This window comes from Excalfactoria chinensis, chromosome 5 (genome assembly GCF_039878825.1).
Source record: "Excalfactoria chinensis isolate bCotChi1 chromosome 5, bCotChi1.hap2, whole genome shotgun sequence".
NCBI lineage: Eukaryota > Metazoa > Chordata > Aves > Galliformes > Phasianidae > Excalfactoria > Excalfactoria chinensis.
The window spans coordinates 21656974-21676115 of NC_092829.1; the positions used below are offsets into that span (position 1 = coordinate 21656974).

Below are 19142 nucleotides of genomic sequence, written 5' to 3' on the forward strand. Positions count from 1 at the left end.
GGACTGTTTCCTGACTGTGATACAGATGGAGCAGAAGATTAGGAAACTTATGTACCAGAATCTCACAACAGTAACTAAAGTGATGGGGGAGAGTAAATTCTGAGTACACTGACAATTCAGGAGTCTGAATTAGAATCACAGAATTGATTAGAATTACATCAAATAAAAAGGAAAGTTAGTGAAAAAGAAGAAAAAAAAAAAAAAAAAAAAAAGAAAGAAAGAAAAGGTGGAATAATAGAATCATTCATTTAAGACTGCATTCTTCAGCTGTGTCCAGAAATGCACATCTAGATTTAACCAGACTGAGAGTCTACAGAGCAAAGTGACACACACAGCTACAACATAACAGAGTAAACAAGCCATGGTTTTATCCTGTTTGGACATCAGTTTCATAAAGCTTCCTCCTCCCTGTAGTTTCAAAGAACAAATCAATGCAGCAAGAGAAAGCACAAACTGAATACATATATTTTTAAAGACACTCAAGTTTTAACTGATAGGAAACTGCAGTCTTTAATTTTGCTTATTTAACTATCAGCTTTTACATGGAGAAGGGAGTATTTTTAAGAGGTAAAGAAATGACCAGTCAATTTTTAGAAGTGCTTGAGGCAGCTCAAGATGAGTACTTAGTGAGGTTCAAAAGATGTGAGTTAGGTACTACTAAAACTCATAAGAAAGAGACATCTAAACCACGGAGACTCATTATGAATACTAGCTCCCCATCAATCTCTTTCTTATCAAGACAGCAGAGGTGGCTGTTCTGCTGTACAGCATGAAGGAGATCATTCTAGGGCAATCTCTTGGTTTAATCAAAGTGCCCAATCCAGAGAGAACTGGCTGGTTCCTACTTTGTTCTGTTGAGATGCTGTATGAGATCAAGAGTAAAAAAGTAATTTTGCTCTGGTCAGATTTAGTGTCTTGGATAAGGGGTTCATGTTGTTCACCCCCTAGACTGATCTCGAAGCTGTCCTTCATGCTCATAATTCTAAGAAGGAATTAGTCTAAAAGAGGAATCACTAAGCCTTTCTATCAGCACTATTCACCGTTCTCATTTGCTCTTTCCTTCTATGTCAGGAAAACAAAACCCAAGTTCAACAAAAAAGCCCACAACACAGTAATTATGAGGCAGACATATTTCTGCAAACAGGAATGTCATACGTATCATTTGGAGCAGAAAGGCTGATGAGATGCTAAATCGGTTGAATATATTTCCAAATGCTGGAATGAGATATTTCTTTGCAAGAAAATTAGTAAATTTTCTATTACTTTTACAACTAAACCCAGTAATAATTAAAAAAAAAAACTCCAGTAAGTTAACTTCATTTCACTGACCAATGAGATTAAAAAAAAAAAAAAAAAAAGCTTAATAGATAAGGAAAAAAGTATAAACACAATCTGTTGGCTAGAAAATTTAGAAAAGTTCCATATGTTTTCAGCTTGGCACAGAAATGCAGTTAATGATTACCTGAATAACAAGAGATTTATCTGTCTTTTTTTGCTTTCTTTTTTTTTTTTTTTTCTTCATGTGTGTTGCAAAGGCACCACAGCCACACGGCAGGTCTGTCTGTGCCATTCCTAGGCCACTTTCAGGCTGATTGAGAAAAGCTGGAAGGTAAACACAGGTGTTCTAAAACTGGAGCCGCTGTCACGGACAACCACAAACACCCTTAACTCTGATGTGGCAACGCCTCTTTCCCACCCTCTTTTTTTTTTAAAGCATTGCCCCAAAAGAACATGTCAAATGTTTCACCTTTCACCACCTCAAAATTACTGGGAGCTTATAGCATTGTTTGGAAAATCTCAAGCAAAAAGGTCATTTTTTCATTCCCCCTCAGATGGAGTCAACTACAAATCAGTCATATAGGAAAGGGCCATTCTATTTCTAATTATCTTATTTTCAGTGTCCACTGATTTAATTGTAAACATCGTGTTTCAAGTTGAATATTTCCTTCCTCAAAATGTAATTCACACTCTTCATTTTCATGATTCAGGTTCAACGAAAGGCAGCTGGGGGATTTTGCAATAACTAAACAAGACATTTAATCCAGTAGATAAGAGGATAAAAAAAAAAGAAAAAGAAAACAACAAACCACACCAAAAAGCCCAACAAACAAACAAAATAAACCCCCAAATCCTCCTAACTGAAAGAATGGACCTTGATTTTTTAAAATTATTATTATTGTGCAAGAATACGTACAGAACTAAAAAAGTGCTTGCTTTAAAATTAGCTGTTCCAGGAAACTGCACATCCTGTTCAGCAGCCTTGAACTACTGACTAAAGAAAAACCATAGAAAGCAAAAGGTGACCTAATTCCCAAAAATTATGTAGTTAGTCTTCACATATGCAGTCTACATGAAAAGAAAAAAGGAAGAAAGTAGTAATCAAGTGGCAAAAAAAGAAGCTGCTGCTGACAGTCACAGTAGCATCCCTGGTGCATTAAAGAGAGATGGTGACAGCTGGACTGAATCTACAGCCCCAAGAACACTCCTTGCCTCAAAACACCAAACTGGTTCACAATCTAAATATCACAAACTAAATCCAGCAAAAAATACTAGTAGTTTATATGGAAAACTGCGAGCTTCATGGCTCTGTCAGCAGTGAATGTGCTGCAGACATATATTATCTTTCAGCAATGATATATGTCAAAATCAGGTCTTATTTATTGCTAAGGATAATTTTTCCTGTCAGTCTCAGCCTTCAGATTCCTGAATGATTTTCTTTTTGACATAGATGCTTACAGACTCCCGTTTCAAAAGCCAGACACCAGACTGTCTGTGCGTCCTGCACCCTAACTTAAACAAACATGAACTACTTTGTAAGATAGACAGCGCTCATGCACACATTTATGTTAGAACACAAATAAGATTTTTCTATTTTCCAGATTTTGTCCAATATGGCAAAGAGTCAGTATTACTTATCAAAGGATCTCTCTGAGAGGTCCTGAGCCTCCTCATCCCTTGTTAACTTTCCTGGTCACTCAAAACCACTCAGTCTCACAGAACAAACTTCAAAAGATGACCTGCAAAAGTAAATTTTATATTAAAAAACAGACACTGTTCTTCTCCATAGGGCATTTTATGTTCAAATTAGGCACCAGTTTGTACACTTTATTAAAAGTTTAACCAAGAATACTTACAAAATTTTTACTGCATCCAGCCAACATAACACAACTGTAATAGTACATTTCTGTACCAACCAGTGTCACTCACAGTGCTGTGCATCACCTAACAAATAATTAAATTACACACATAAGCACACATCTTAACCTACATCTGCTAAGACTGCAGTAAAAGCCATAAAAAGCAAGTGCATTCACAATTTAGCCTCATTTGTTGCTATTTGTAGCCCCTGCATTAAGCACGTGTGACTTGAAAATCATATACTGTTGAGACTAATGTGCATAATGGACAAATTAGACTGAGCAACATTGTCTATAAATTAGCCTGTTTATTGGTTTGCATTAGAAATACTTTTCCACTAAAATCGGAAGGATTTATGCTTGGCTGTAACATGAAGCAATAGAGTTTAATTTGATCCATTAAAAAAAAAAAAAAAAAAAAAAAAGAAGTACATGAATACACTAATGGAGAAAGCCATTAAACATTCTGAAAGCAACAACTCAGAGACAGCTGAAGACAAAAGAAAGAAAAGCTTGTTGAAATAACCTTTCTAAGGGCAAAAATTTCACCCCATGCATAGACATAGCTATAATGGCCTTATTTACCTGCAGATCTGGGAAGCCTCGGGAAGCATGTTTTAAGCTAACAAACTGGAGTTAGGTGAACTTTATCAAACCACTAACTACCATTAAACAGCAATGATAGATTTATCCCTCAGCACTACAGCGACCTCCTGGCCATAAACTAATTTCTCATTCTTCCAGCCTTTTGTATTTGAAGTAATTACTCAGTTGCAAAAGCGGCTGATTTTTGAAGCAAGAAACACACAGGCAAGTTTTGAGAGGCAAGGGACTCTTTCAGCTGCACCTAACTTCAAGAGAAGTCACAGACACTCAGCTCTGAGATTTATTATTTGATGCAGCTCCGGAGAGCAACTTCTTTTTTTCTACGCATCTTGAAGAACTGGTAGGAGTTGAATAGTAAGACTGTAAACATGTACTAGTAAACTTTTAACTGTGAAAAATAAGCATTAGTAAATGAAACAAACAACTTGAGAAAGCTAACCTTATGTTTTAAGAAACTAGGAAAGAAACCTCTGATTAAAGAACGGGGCCCTGATCCTGCAAGTTTTACTGTGATGAATAATACATACTCACAGAAGTAGCTTCCTGAGTGAAGCTTACTGGATTAGGCCCCAATTTGTGAAAATGTTGTTTCTGGACTGAGGCATGCTATTTTAACTCTCTGTCTGGAATGAAATTTTCAGAGTGGAGCTCTTAAGCTCAAAAGATAGGGGTTAGAATGGAACAACACAAGGGTGTGAAATAAGCTGCTGCAGCTATAACGTCAACTTCGCTTGGTAATTTTTTTTAAATTATTAAAGAAAGGAAACATGAAGTCTGATGTCATTTTCTTTAAACATAAACACATCTCAGCAAGACTACAGCCTTTTTCTCCTAAAGGATAACTGGAAAAACAAAAATATGAGAAGCAGACATTCCTTCCTGAGGACAAAGTTAATAAAACATTTTATTTGGGAAGTAGACATGATATAATTGGAGTTCGAAGGTGCACTTAGTTCTTCTGCTCTAAAGTTTCAAAAAATTTGACAACACTTGTCAAAAGATGTTAAAAATTGTTGTGTGGTCCAACAAGTCACTCAGCAAGAATAATTTTTAAGCGGCTTTTCCTTTTGTTTCAGTTAAAATTAAAATCCATGCAGTGTAATCCTTGGAGTCAATCTGTAATTAAGGGGATTTGAAGTGAGACCACGCACTGCATTAATGATAAAATTTAATATCTGTTTTAATACTCTAACATAAGAAAAAAACCCTAAGCAACATACAAAAGAGCAATCATCTCCCCATTTTCTGTGAATATAGCATATACACACCATTACTATGTCTAGCTGCTATATTTGATGTCAGCTTATTGTTTATAGACCAAATGTTTCAGGATTTAGCATCTACAGAGCTTATAACTGCATCTGCTTGAAAGTTGGCACCTAGATTCAACAGGGCAGATAAGCAGATTTTATTTTATCTAGTTTGGAAAACGCCTGACTTTTCTGTTACTGCTGTGTTGCAACTCCAAACAGAAGTAGCTAGCAGCAAAATTTCCAAGATTTCAGTAGTCTTCTCTCAGACTGTCTCCTCCAACACCTACTACCCAGCTCAGTTGCAAGAAACAAGAATAGATAACTAAGTAAACCAATTACTCTATGAGATATTCTTAAATATTAGCGCATAATAGTATCCTGGTAGACAGGTTGGCGATGAGCCAGCAGTGTGCCCTGAGAAGGTTGATGGGATCCTGGGGTTCATTAAAAGGAGCTTGGCCAGCAGGTCAAGGGAGGTGATCCTCCCCCTCTACTCAGCCCTAGTCAGGCCTCACCTTATGTACTGTATCCCAGTTCTGGGCTCCCTGGTATTAAAAAATACAGGGATTTCCTGAAGAGAGTCTAGTGGAGGGCCACAAAGAAGGGCCTGGAGCATCTCCTCTAAGAGGAAAGGCTGAGTGAACTGGCTCTGTTCAGCCTTGAGAAGACTCAGAGGTGATCTTACTAATGTTTATAAATAGTGTGGGAGTCAAAGAGACATGGCCAACCTCTTTTCCGTGATCTGTGGGGGTAGGACAAGGGGAAACAGTCATAAACTTAAGAAGTTCTGCACCAATATGCAAAGGAAGGCGGTTGGATTCAACGATCTGTAGAGGTCCCTTCCAACACCTACAGTTCTGTGATTATTAATACTTAACAGGCCAATGAAAAGTCCAATTACAAAAAAACAAAAAGTATTTGGTATACAGTCTCCTCTATAGACAACACACTCCTTTTCCAGGGAAAAAGTTTGAAATTTGTTTATATTCAAAATGCAGCTACTTGAAACTAAGTGTACTCAAACTCAGTTGTTGAACACTGGAGACAAACGGTATCATTTTTTTAAGCTAGAAACTGGTATTAAATATTTCCCACCTTCTAGGAGATGGATTAAAGTACCAGGACAGTAAGGCACTTTAAGATTTGTTCAGTTTTTTTTTTGTTATTTATTTATTTATTTTTTGTTTTGCTTTGTTGTTTTTTTTTTTGTTTCCCCCCCCCCCAGAGTACTCAATTAGAAGCATGGTTAAAACAGAGGTGTTCTTAATAAGACTTTGTTTTTGAAAGGTTCTAAAGAGATGTGATAGCTTTCACTAAGAAAGCAAAATAGATTCTTCTAGCATAGACATCTTTTTCCTATTATGTCTTCTGATCTGAGCTTTTCCGAAAGAACTAGTGAAATACCAGCAGATCTTTACCAGATCACCTTATATCTTGCAAAATATACAGTTTATGAATTCATAAACAAATTTTGACAGTTTCCACTAATCTTAAAATACTGTTACAAAAGCCTAGAGATGCGTGGCACCACATGTAAGGCTTCACTCATTTGGTATCTAGTCCCATTAATGTTCAAGTGCATGTGGAACTCACAAGCTTCTAGATCGAAGTCAGAAAGGGCTTGATTCTCCTCAGAATTTAGTTACAGCAGTTCCAATAGGAATTATTAATGTCAGGAGGACTGCTCTCCAGCACAGTTACTGTACATAATCAGAATCAGGGCTTAATCTACAAGATTACCTTCACTGTTTGAAAGTCTTGTTCAAATAGTTCCTTTAATGTAAACAATATCTTAAATTGTATTGATTTTTTAAATTAAGTTCTCGCGATTCTTCAGAGTATGCGAACAAGATGCACTGAAAGAAAAAACTCCATCTGCAAATCACAACACCTTAACAAACCATCCAGCATTACCAACATTTCTCTAATAAACATACAAACAATAAGCAAATTGACTGTGATCCATAAGGAAATGGCAAATTTATAACACTGAATAGAATCTGAATATTACTAGAAAAACTGGGAAAGATGACCTCTGTTCTTGAGCAGAGAAGCAATATAGGACATGGAAAATCCAGTACAAACCAACACAGTTCAGAAAATAAAGTCCCAATAGGTTTATTTACTTATTGAATCTAACTGCAAAATGGAATTTTGGCTTTTGAGTTTAAATATTAAGTTGCAAATTTGTCTGCTTAGGAATTTACCAAAATCACCAGTTAATTAAGATCATTAAAACTACGTTTAGGACATGTGATATGCACTTACTTACTATTACACAATAATACTTGTTACTTCAGCCAAAGTTTTAAGGCAGTTCTCTTCTAATTTTACCTTCTCATTCCTTTTATTTTGTAAGAAATATTTACTTTATTACTAATGAAAGCTGAATCTTGGAACTAAGAAGACAACAGGCTGAATTCTGGAGGCATAAGATATTGAAGTGTTAATTGAAAAATTATTTTACCGGAGAAATCAAACTTTTCAAGTGAATAACTCATTTTTTTTTCCTAGTGCAATGAGCAATTTTGATTCAGCTACACGATAGAGGTAGCAATGCATGCATTGTTTCTAAATATGAAGATCAGGATAACATATACTGAATTGAAATCTTAATGCATTGATATATTTCTGCTGATGTGAACCTTGCTTTAAGTTTTGAAATCTTATGAACAATATAAAATGATAGAATTTTGGCATATATCTGTGCTTGCATTAATTAGCAAAGGTAATATCAGCTTCTAAATAGGCAGAACACCACTGTGCCTGCATAGGTTTTTTTTACAGTTAAGGTTTGGAAACTCAGAATTACTGATTAGTATTATCTAATTTTCCACTAGACCCCAGGTGTATAACTTGGAAAAGCTTATAAATAAGCCTTTCACCTATAGAAAAGTCAAAGTACAGCTGCCAGTCCATCTCATCAGAGAAGCTGCAGAGGTCTACCAGAAAAGAGACATTAAATAATATTTTTCTTTACAGAGGAAGAAGAAAAAGATAAAGAGAAATCCAAGTCCATTTGTTCTTTCTGCTCTTCAAGCAGTTCTTGTAATGACTCTGTATAGCCAGGATAGAAATACACATCTACTCTACACAAGGAGTACATCTCTTCCCCTTTGCAGCCTGAACAGGTGAACAGAAGATTCTACTTTTCCTTTACACCTCCGCAAAACCACACACTTAAAAGGGGAAACAGGATTTTGCTTTTAATTGGGGAAAAGAATAAAACCCCTACCATTATAAATGCACTTCTACAACAGACCAAATAAACAGTAATTAAAAAGGAAAGCCAAATCACATACTGAGCCTTTCAAGTAAATGATAGCTATGAACAAACTGCATTTTCTGGACATAAGTTCATCTCATTCTAAAACCTAAAGAAACTTCTCATCTGGGAAAAGACTAGGAAAGATTTACATATTGTAGAAGACAGACAGATAAAGAGGAGCAAACATGCAGCTTCCTGAGGCTTCTAAATCAAATTTAGTCTACAAAAACATATTGAAACATTGGGTCTGAATATCTTCTTTTAATGTTTATCACCCCTTCTACTCCGACCAGTACTTTTCATGATCACTCACTAGTCCCCTAGATCTGAAAAGAAACTTGGATAAATTTGAAAATACAAAAGACCACCTCTGAGTAAGTACATAATTTTCTAAAATATTTATACTGATTCGTTATCACATCCCTGGTTTCCTCTAGCCAAGATCTAAAGTAGATTCTATCAATTCTAAGAGGCGTTTTAGATAAGAGGGTCATGGATGGGTCAGAGCAAGACCTTTGCTATTTGATGACCCTGTAGCTTGCCTTTTGCACAAGAGCTTAGGTTACTACCTTTTATACATTTTATTGAGACAAATAACTAACATGTCATCATGCACTCAGACTCATGATTTTGTTTACAGTTGTTGTTCAAACAAAAGAGGATCATTTTCCTGTGCAGCATATTTAAAAAAAAACAAAAAACAACAAAAAAAGACTGTTCAGTAAGACACTGAAAAAATGGTTGAAAATTATCACACTTTCTGCATGCATGAATATGATTTCATATGTATATGGAAATAATTTGCACAAAATAAAAAATTACACATGACAATATCACTCCTCCCCTTCATTCATTGAACCCAGCATCATGCCCCCAGCATCTTTAATTCTCAGCCCCTCCGAAAAGGGGAAATAATAACAACTGCTAACTATTTTTGGCACTTGCTTTGCTTTATGACAGTACTGCACTGATACATCTTTGAAAACTTTACCAGTGTAAGTCTTAAACTGGGATGTTGGGAGCATTTCTTTTATTCTTTCACACTGTAAAGCCACAATGTGTAGAACTATAAGTCAACTGAAAGTTAAAGAGTATATTAAGAGAAACTAATGCTAAAAGGTTTTTTAAACATTGCAGAAAACGGTTACTACTTTATGTACAAAATAGCTTCAGATTAAGAATCGCTCAACTAAAGAGACTGAGTGGAATGTACAGGACAAAGCTGCACAAGACGATGTTCAGGCTGGAAATATTTGTTTACTATGAAAGTGGTCAAACACTGTGCCTCATGGCCCAGGCCTGTCAGTATTCAAGAGGCAGACTATTCCTTCAATAACTTAAGTCCCACCCTTAGTTTGTTCCATCTTCTACAACTTCAGGAGGTCAGCTTATTGCAGTACAAATATTTCTGGAATACACATACCTGAAATCTGTCCCAAATGCAAGATTACTCAAGTTTTGAGGTACTTTAACACAATTACAAAACAAACTAAGAATGCAACAAAAGAATTACAACTCAAAAAAAAAAAAAAAAAAAAAAAAAGCATTTTGGATTTTACTGTATTGAAAGACCAAGTGGCTGCATCATCAAGCAAGGAAGGTGATCAGATAGTTATCAAGAGAATCAGGCACAGAAAATGGAACCCATTCTAACAGCAGGAAAATCAGGTATCTGAAAGGGCAAATTATTTGTAAAATACTAATTTAATATAAAATGTGCAGATGTACAAATACAGAATTGTTAAATGAAATGAAAACCATGGATGAGAGGACTTTGTCATTAATAGTCACAAGAGACTATTGTCATAAAAGAGATAATTTTTTGCACACTTTTTTTGAAGCGAGGACATGGAAGTACTCTAGACAAATGGGAGAATGGTCATCCAGATTTAGAATAACATAAAACCTATATATTGCATGCTAAGTACCTGCTGCATTCATCAGAAGTAAGTAATACTGATTGACCTAGTGGGAAGACAATTTCAACCTATAAGATGAAACACTCCTCCCCCAAAAAAGATTCAGCCAAGAAATTTGAATGACGGCATCATTTCCCAATGACAAAGGGACATTTATAGTGTATACAGTTTGTTGATGTTTAAGATTGTCAAGGGTAGTCTGATGCCAAGACAGATTTGAAGTCCATAAAATAAGAGGCAACAGAACTGCAAGGAATTCTAGTGGAGAAGATGAAAGCTGACCCCAAACACAGTGTAAATGAGTAATGAATTCTTTAATGCTCAGAACTAAATCAAAGTTCAATAAACATATCTGCTTTGGCTAGAGATGTTCAGCATCTGTTAACAGAAAAGAAGGAAGACAAACTCATCAGGTAAGGTGAACAAATTCTTTGAGCCAAGATGCTATTTGTTCAGTTTGTCAAGACACACTCATTGCCATTCTTGTGCTGCAGCTTATAGGCTCTAAGAAGCATTATAAAATTATGTAAGATATACAATGTTTGTGATAAGTATAACTAAATTAGACAGATGAAACTTCTGTCAGGATCATTTTCCAGACAAATATGGTTTACCCTCAAAACATCCATTCTAATCCATTAGCTACTTTGCTTTAAAACAGTTATGACAGACTTGAAGTCACAGTAAGAAACACTGCTTGGTCTTCTTTCATTTGAAAAGAGTCCAAGAAATCCTTAATAACTGTTGTGAAGAGAACAATGTGCATACATGCTGCCTTGCTAGATAGTGCTGCCTGTGAAAGGACAGTCTTACAGATACAGAGAGGTGGCCCAAGCAGTGCAACTGATGAAGCAAAGAGAACTCTGGTATATCTGTTTCCTTCAGTTTGGAAACCAACACTTGAACAGGTTCAAAGCTCTGTTCCACAGCAATGTCTTAGCAAACCAAGAACATTCTATCTACAGCCCTGCAAGAAAGATGGCCACTTAAAGACACTCACTGAAAATCACGCAAATATTGATATTATCAAGCATCACTTCTCTTAAGCCAGGGATATAACATTTCATACAAATCAGATTTATCAGACTCTAGGTGCTTATGCTTCTACAGGGATCCTGGATGACTCCACTTTCAGTGAATGGCAAGTGTCTCATCATTTATTTCCAATAGAGGAAAACATTGCATTATTAACTTATTCTACATTTAAGCAATTACTGCAACTTACAGATACTGCTAAACTATACAAACTAAGATATTTTCATTGATGAATATAAATTCTCTCAGTCCAAAAGCATCTATTACCAGACAGGAAGATACTGTCATTAAGAATGTGGATGTCACTCTTGAATAACTCTTCTGTCAAGATCTGCCTAAATAAAGCTTACTAGCCTGAATGGCTACAAGAATTATTAGCAAAACCAGCAACGGAAAGTGATAAGCGCAAACAGAATTTATAAACCTGGCTTTTGATTCACATTAAAAAAATATATGCTAAACTAGTCACTTTAATCTTGAAAGGGATACACATTTTCAAACTGCTATACTTTAAATGTGACACCAGATGAAGGAAAAACATCTGGCTGAGGATCTTATAGCCTGAGTTGGTCAGAGGATCAGGTTATAACATTTGGCTCAAAGGAACTGCAGGGTTGAAAGAAACTTCAAATGACCATTTTTTAAGACCATTCAACCAGTTCTCACGTGTTTTTCCACTGGGAGTGAGAGGGAATGCTTGTGACTGTAGAAGCCTTATGTCATTTTTGACCTCTCCATATATACAGATAACTGGGCTGATTGTCAGAATTCTGTAGCAAGAACTGCAGGAGACATTACAACATCAGCAGAAAGGAACACAGAGAATTAATGTCCAGGTAGAACATGGGCAGAATCACTTCTGCTGGAGTTGTACATGACCTTGTCATTTATAACATGATGCACCAACTTACACTGAGATCCACAGAGATGTTTATTACTTCTTAATAACACCAGCCACAAAGTGACTAATTATGTTTCTAGCATATCTCTGTTAGATATGGAGGGAAAGTTACATATGCCTGGAGAGCTCACAGCAAAATGAATGAGAAAGGGCTGGATTACTCAACAAATGCATGTTGGTGAGTTGCTTCATTAAAAAAAAAAAAAGAAAAAGAAAACAACAACTCGGAAGTGAATAAAAAGTTTTAAATCATCTTTATCATATGGTTGACTAAGAGTAACACCAGGTCAAGAGGAGGATTAACTGTAAGTAAGTCTTAAATTCTTGGAGAGCAAGATCTAGTTACACTGTAGATTACAGTCTGGACAAAGGTGTAATAGCCTCTTCCCTACTAGATAATGGAGCTATTCATCTGTAAAGTATAAAATATCTGCAATCAGCAACTGGTTTCTATCACTCAAACAGCACTGAAGTTAGTAACGGCATGACAGACAAAATGGCTGAAGTCAGCAGAAAAGTGTTCTGGATGATGCTGGGTCATGCCATGTTCACAGGTTTCTAATATATCAACAAGATCTCTACTGCCTTATATTAAATGATTATGAAAGTATTGAAAGGCTTTTCTTTCAGTCTTCTAGGATGCAATTAATTCCTATAATAAATGTAAAAAAATGTATGTTGAATTGAAATTTGAAGAGAAGTTATGAGATTTCAGTCTCCCAGTTTCCCATCACTGGTTCATGCAAATTTCTCTGGATTACAGAATATTTCAAAAGCGTGTTGTTCTGTCAGAAGCAAATCAAAGGCTTCACAGGCATGAATCAGCTCCAAACACATTAAAATGAATCTCTAAAACTTCACCCCTGAGGTTCTAAACATAAAAACAATATTGGAATTACTTAGGTTTCACAGATATAAGCCACAGATACTATCTTCTGAAAGCGGGACTTGATTCCATAACCAATGCAATATCTCTAGTATGGACATTCCATGCACTTCAACAGTAGGAAATATTTTTGAACTTCATGTTCAAGCTTTTGTGAAAAATGACATCAGATACTTCTGGGATTGAGCATTTCATGAGCTCACACACTGACCAGATTTATTCTTGTGGATGGCACAGTAAAGAAGATAAAGGAAAAAATGGTTTCCACTCTAAGAATCCTAGGAATCAAAACAGAGCTTAAAACAATTTATGAAGGGCAAAAGGAAGCACTTCCAGAGTGTTTATTTCATGGGCATCCTCACTGCATTATCTGTCAAACTGCTACGCATTGTAGATTTCCTGTCCTTGACACAACTCTTATTTGTCAGCAGAAAGCAGATGACAATAGCTATAATTGCTTTATGACCCTACAGTAAGTATCTGCTCCCTCAGGCCAGTTTCTTGCAAATTACTCTAAATTACAATATATTAATAAGAAAACTATGGAAGAACTTAGGATTTCACAGAAAATGACTATTAAAAATATTAATCAAAACAAACAAAAAAAATTAAAGAAAAGTCAATCATAACTAAAGATTAACATGCTAACAATTCGGAAGGAGATTAATTACCTTTATATGTTCTAATGACATCATACTTGGCTGGAGTAAACTCATTAAGTCATTAAAGGGCACCTGATATGTATATTATGAAATGGCCTCTCCTCCACATTGAGAGTTTAGCTTGAAAGTAAATTACTATGTCTCTTTGGTGTTTAAAGCAGATTAATAGCTGATTCAAAAAGAATGTGCCACCTAATTAAAAGCTACAAAATAAATCAGGCCTGTGAAAAGTCACCTCTCCCTACATTTAATTCAAATTCAGTTAAACATGTTCCATGAATTTTCACATTAAGTGATTTGATCCACAAGACTTATTTCCTATTCTTTTTCAACAGAGTAAAGGACTTTCACAATGGCAAAATCTTTATTTTTCTTTTTGGAAATGTATTACTTAAAGCTCTGCATTTCAAAACTACACACAACAAAGCCAACAACAACAAAATGATCCACAACAATACTTAATACTAATGAAAAAAAATCAATTCTTCAACTTTTCCATGTTTAATTTAATCTGATATCTCAGTGTATTATGGGACTACATTTATCAGAATCAGCAGAGACCAAATGTTAATTATGAAGGCCAAGCACAAATGAATTATCTTACGTACAGACTCTGACACATTAGAACTGCAAAGCACTCTGCAGATCTTATTTTATGAAAACGTACTAAAAGCACAAATGTATAGGCCCTTAGGAAGCAATTATCCCTAAAAGATTTAGGTATAATTCAATCTGCAATATGATAAGATTTTTTAAATGGTTTCACAAAGAAGAGGATTATTTTACTTTAGTGATGGATATAGGTGTCCACACCCTTTCCTGAATGACCTCTGTCTTGTTATGTGCATTACTTGGAGGAAAGATTTGACAGTCGTGCCATTATTAATATATACTATGATGATCAATAATATAAAAATTAGGAGTACCAATTTGGCACTGTGGGACTGAATGGCCCACATCACTAAGAAATGTTCTATATCATCATTACATCAAATGCAGAAATGTTAAATTACATAGCACTAATACATCTGATAGAGATTAGTTAAAAACATCTTGCCAAAGATGTACAGATATAACAACACAGGATAGATCTATACACTATGCATTATGTGTCAAATGTCTTATCTGAAAGATGATTCCCAGGTGTGACATAGGATCTAAAAGTACATAAAACCATAAGTATGCAGGAGTGTTTACATCACTTTTGTGATCCCTACATCCTGAGTCTGGCCATCTTACTGCCAGCACCTCTTCTCTCTGGTGAAAATTCTCTATGCTGCTTGATCTCACTCAGGCGTCTGTACTGCTGCAGCCTCAAACCAGGCTGGAAGCAGCTCTCTGAGCTAGTATAGCTAAAAATAAAACAAAAAGCTTGCAGTTTATCTCACCAGATAGACCATACCATCTGTGAAATGAAACAGGTTTTTTGGTTGCTTTTTTTCTCCTTGGTGTCAGTCTTACACCACTTTTTCCTTCTGAGCAACTCATTATAGTAAGATAATTAAAAAAAATGAGGAAGAAATAATAATAAGTAGGTCTCATTAAGAATATTTCAGGACCCTGAAAGGCAATGATTTCATTATTTGTCACAAACTTTTATGTCATCCTTAATCCAGTTGATCCTGACTACTGTATATTTACCCAGATATGATTGCTAGTAGCCTTACACTGTCTCTGTTGTTTGTGCTTCCCTGCAGGAAATCTGAAGCTGGTCAAGTTTCTCATCTGTCCCCTAGCACCAAAATGCATATTTTGCAAAACTAAGTCACCAGCATCAATTATATTTAAGAGAGTATTAGTTTATTTTAAGAGATTCTTTTTTTAATCTTCCCTAATCAAATTTGTTCTGGATGGATATGGTATCTGGACATCTCCCACAGGATACCTGATCGTATTTGAATTAACATTACTGAATGCAGGACTGCAATCAACTGGCAGACAGGCCTACCCACTGCTGAAGATGTTGCTGACCTGACTTTAATCCCTACCAGCTTCCTGGCTATAACTACACTAAAAAGAGCTGGCAAGCTTTTCATTTTTATGACTGCTTAGGGCAGGACGAGTGTCGAAAAGTTGCTTAACAATGGTGACCACTTTTGCTGAGAATTCATACATGCATTTCATAGTTTTTAAGGCTAGGAATTCAACCTATGCAAGCAGCCTTCTAAAAAGTGCTCAGATGGACCTGCCGTCACTGTAGTCAACAGTAATGAGAACTGAAACAAAAGTGGTATAATATTAAGATAGTACGACTTCAACATAAATTGAAAAGCAATCGTTTCTTTCCTTCCCAGACTCTCATCTCTAAAAGACAGTGACCAATTAACCTCTAACTTCGAAAATATAAAAAAATGCCTGTGGCAGACAGAAATTAAATTCTTTAAAGATTAGGTGCTGGGAGAGCAATATCAGGCTTAGGATGAAATCCTAGTAACACTCTGAACTATTAAGTCACTTCTTGCTCTGAAAATATAATTATCCTGCGAGCATTATGTCAGACAATGTTATATGTAAAAATGTACTCTCAATAAAACACTGATGTTTTCTGAAGGAAAGTGTCTGTGCATAATGGTTTCAGTGACAGAAAAAACAAGTCAGCATGCAATTAACAAAAGACAATACTACTTACTAAACATTGTGCCTGGCAAGCACTAACTTTCAGTGATCTCAGATTCAAAACAATATCATTAGTATGGTCAGAAACAGCCCCGAATGTTTACATTCTCTATTTCTAGGCATCTGAAGCTAGATTACTTTCAATATTCCTCACTTGATTTTGTAAAAATCACCATAGATTCTGACAGCAATTATAAGCCCATAAATACACTGTATTTATGTGCCATGCAGCCTCTTTCCGTTTATTCATTACACTTTCTTTTTTTTAACTGAGAAATGTCAAACTACACAAGGATTTACCTTAATTCCTTTACTTTGCATCGGTCAAGATGTAGCATGAATAACAATGTTTTCCCAACACGCACACACAGGAAAATCTGCCTACAAACGAGATATGCTTGTATCCCACTACCTACATCAAGCAGTTTTAAAATGGCAACACAGTATCAACAGAGAAACTTCTGCTTTTACACTCTTTCCATTACTGATCAAAGAGATGTTTAAGAATATAGCAGCTAAACAGGCGCGCATGACACTTCCACATCTTACCTGGCATTTGCTCTTACGCTGGCTAGTGGTGAGATGGCTGGTTATGTAGCTATCAATTTCACTGATGTTACAATTTCCCTTTCTCAATGCAGCAATAACCTGTCACTTCACACTGTCCTTTCTCTGACCCTCTCCTGCCTCTCTGCTCATTTTTATTCTTATTGACAAGACTTATTATTCCTCCTCCCAATTCCAACTAGCTACCCTTTTGCAAACAGTAGTATCAACTATGTGGTCACTAGTAGTATAGGTCAACAATGTTATTAATATAGCACACACTGCTGGGAGCAAATCAAACAGCCATACTTTAAAATATTAGTTTTGCAAAGGTACCATGAGGCAGTTTTCTTCACGTTATAAAATGTAATCCAAGGACAGTCTCCAAGAATTCAGTGTAAATTTCCAGCACAATAATTTGGAGTGGATGTTATTTTTTTCCTTATTGTTTTCATACGCAAAATAAAATAAAACCATAACAGAAGGGTGCTGTATCTGTGTTTAAAGAAGGGGTTGTTGGCAAACACCATAGCTCACTTCTGCTGAAATGTACACAACTGATATATGCAGCCCAGAAAGCTGGCACCAGGGGCTTACAACCTTAATTTGCCTGCAAGAAGAAATGGAGATTTACCTTCAGAGCACGTTCTTGATTGTTTTCAGCAGTCAGATGTCTCGTGTTGTTTGCTGAAGTCTGGTTCTGCTCTTTCAGATGATGAAGCTCCTGCTCTAGCCGTTTGCACTGCAACGAGGAAAGAATCCCATTAAGTAGAGGAGTGTGAGCATATTTTTTTTTTCAACAAGCCAAATGAATTAACGTAAATAACCCCATCGCCATTTCTGCAAGTAGAGAAAGCATTGGACAAAAGCATGTTACAATTCCTAAGCAGTATTAGAGCTGTTTTTAAAATGTGCAGCAATATTCTGCTTCTTCCTGGTCCAACTGCATGCCAAAACAAAGCTAAGTTTATTATCAGATAAAGAAATTTTGCAGAACATTTTTAGAAGTCTTAAAAATTACAAAGAGATTGAGATGAAACTCTGCTCATACCCATATAATGCCAAATTTTGTCTTTATTAAGTACGTGATTATCAAGGAAGCAATATAAGCTTTTAGGAAAACGAGCAAATTAAACATCCTCCACTCAATCAGCCTTTTAAAAGAAAATATACGTTTTTTTTGTTTGTTTGTTTCTTTTTTCTTTTACACTGAGATTACCCTAATTCCCACGCACATACCACAGCTTGAAAGAAAACAAGTTTTAAGATGATTATGTTTTAATATTAATTTAATGACAAAGAATGAAAAAATTAACATTTGCTATTGTGTGCATACATACATACACTTACTGCTGTAACCTGAGCATCTACTCTAAAGATTAGAGATCTGCAATTTGTGAAATGAAATAAATTATATTTACTGTATTTTACAGTAACCATAAGAAGTCTTGCCTCTTTTTAACTTTGGTTACAAAGGGCAATTAGTTGCCAACAATGTACTTCTTTATGGAGGAAAAAAAAAAAAAAAAAAAAAAAAAAAAACTCTAAAAAAAAAGAAAAAACAAAGAAAAAAAACAGATTAAGGACGAGGAAGACATAGGGGAACAATTGTTGGACAGATCTAGGCAAAATTACAACATTAACAAGAACATCTTCGAACAGCATATTACAAGGAAGTAGTTCGGATATCATCACTAAAAAAACTAAGCTGGTAGATCCTGTTGGGACATTAGACAATTCACTGAGAAATAATATTTTAATAAACATCATCTGAAAACACTAGTAAGAAAGAAATGAGAATTGTGATTTAATGCCCACATAAGCACTGTTGTCTCAAATAAAAGGCTTGAATATTTCACTCTCTTCTGCTACCTTGCTGGCTTTGGAAGGCACAGAACAGAGCTTCCTATCAAATGCATACAACTTATTCCAATGCAGTTCTTACCAGAGACAATGACGCATGACTCATGTCAACTCTAAACAGAGAAAAAGTGTGAAATAGAGACCTGTAGTTTAACTACACATATAAACTACAATTGAAGCCTAAGTAAAACAGACTTCCAAAGGAGTCTGAGACAGAAATTTTAAATAAAACACATCAACATATGTGCTTCCCAAAAACAAAACATGTAATTTTCTCTCCTGAATAATGTACTACAAGTCAAGATAACCAATTTAGTATATAAACAAAATTATCTGATCCTATATATAAATAAATTTTAAATAGTTGTAGGTGTCCAACAGTGATATTAGAATATCTTATTTTATATCAGTTGTGGTATTAGAATGTCTCCCTGGAGTAGTGCATACTGT

At 35.5% G+C, this 19142-nt stretch overlaps 1 protein-coding gene across 8 annotated transcripts in view; it reads right to left on the reverse strand.

The window, feature by feature from the left end:
- The window catches only part of MIPOL1 (mirror-image polydactyly 1), a 173154-nt gene that overhangs the window by 73119 nt on the left and 80893 nt on the right, over window positions 1-19142 (reverse strand). For all 8 annotated transcript variants that reach the window (XM_072338782.1, XM_072338789.1, XM_072338785.1 and 5 more), the window contains one exon: window positions 17464-17571. In XM_072338782.1, coding sequence (XP_072194883.1) covers window positions 17464-17571 — 108 coding nt within the window. The remainder of the gene's footprint in view (window positions 1-17463; window positions 17572-19142) is intronic.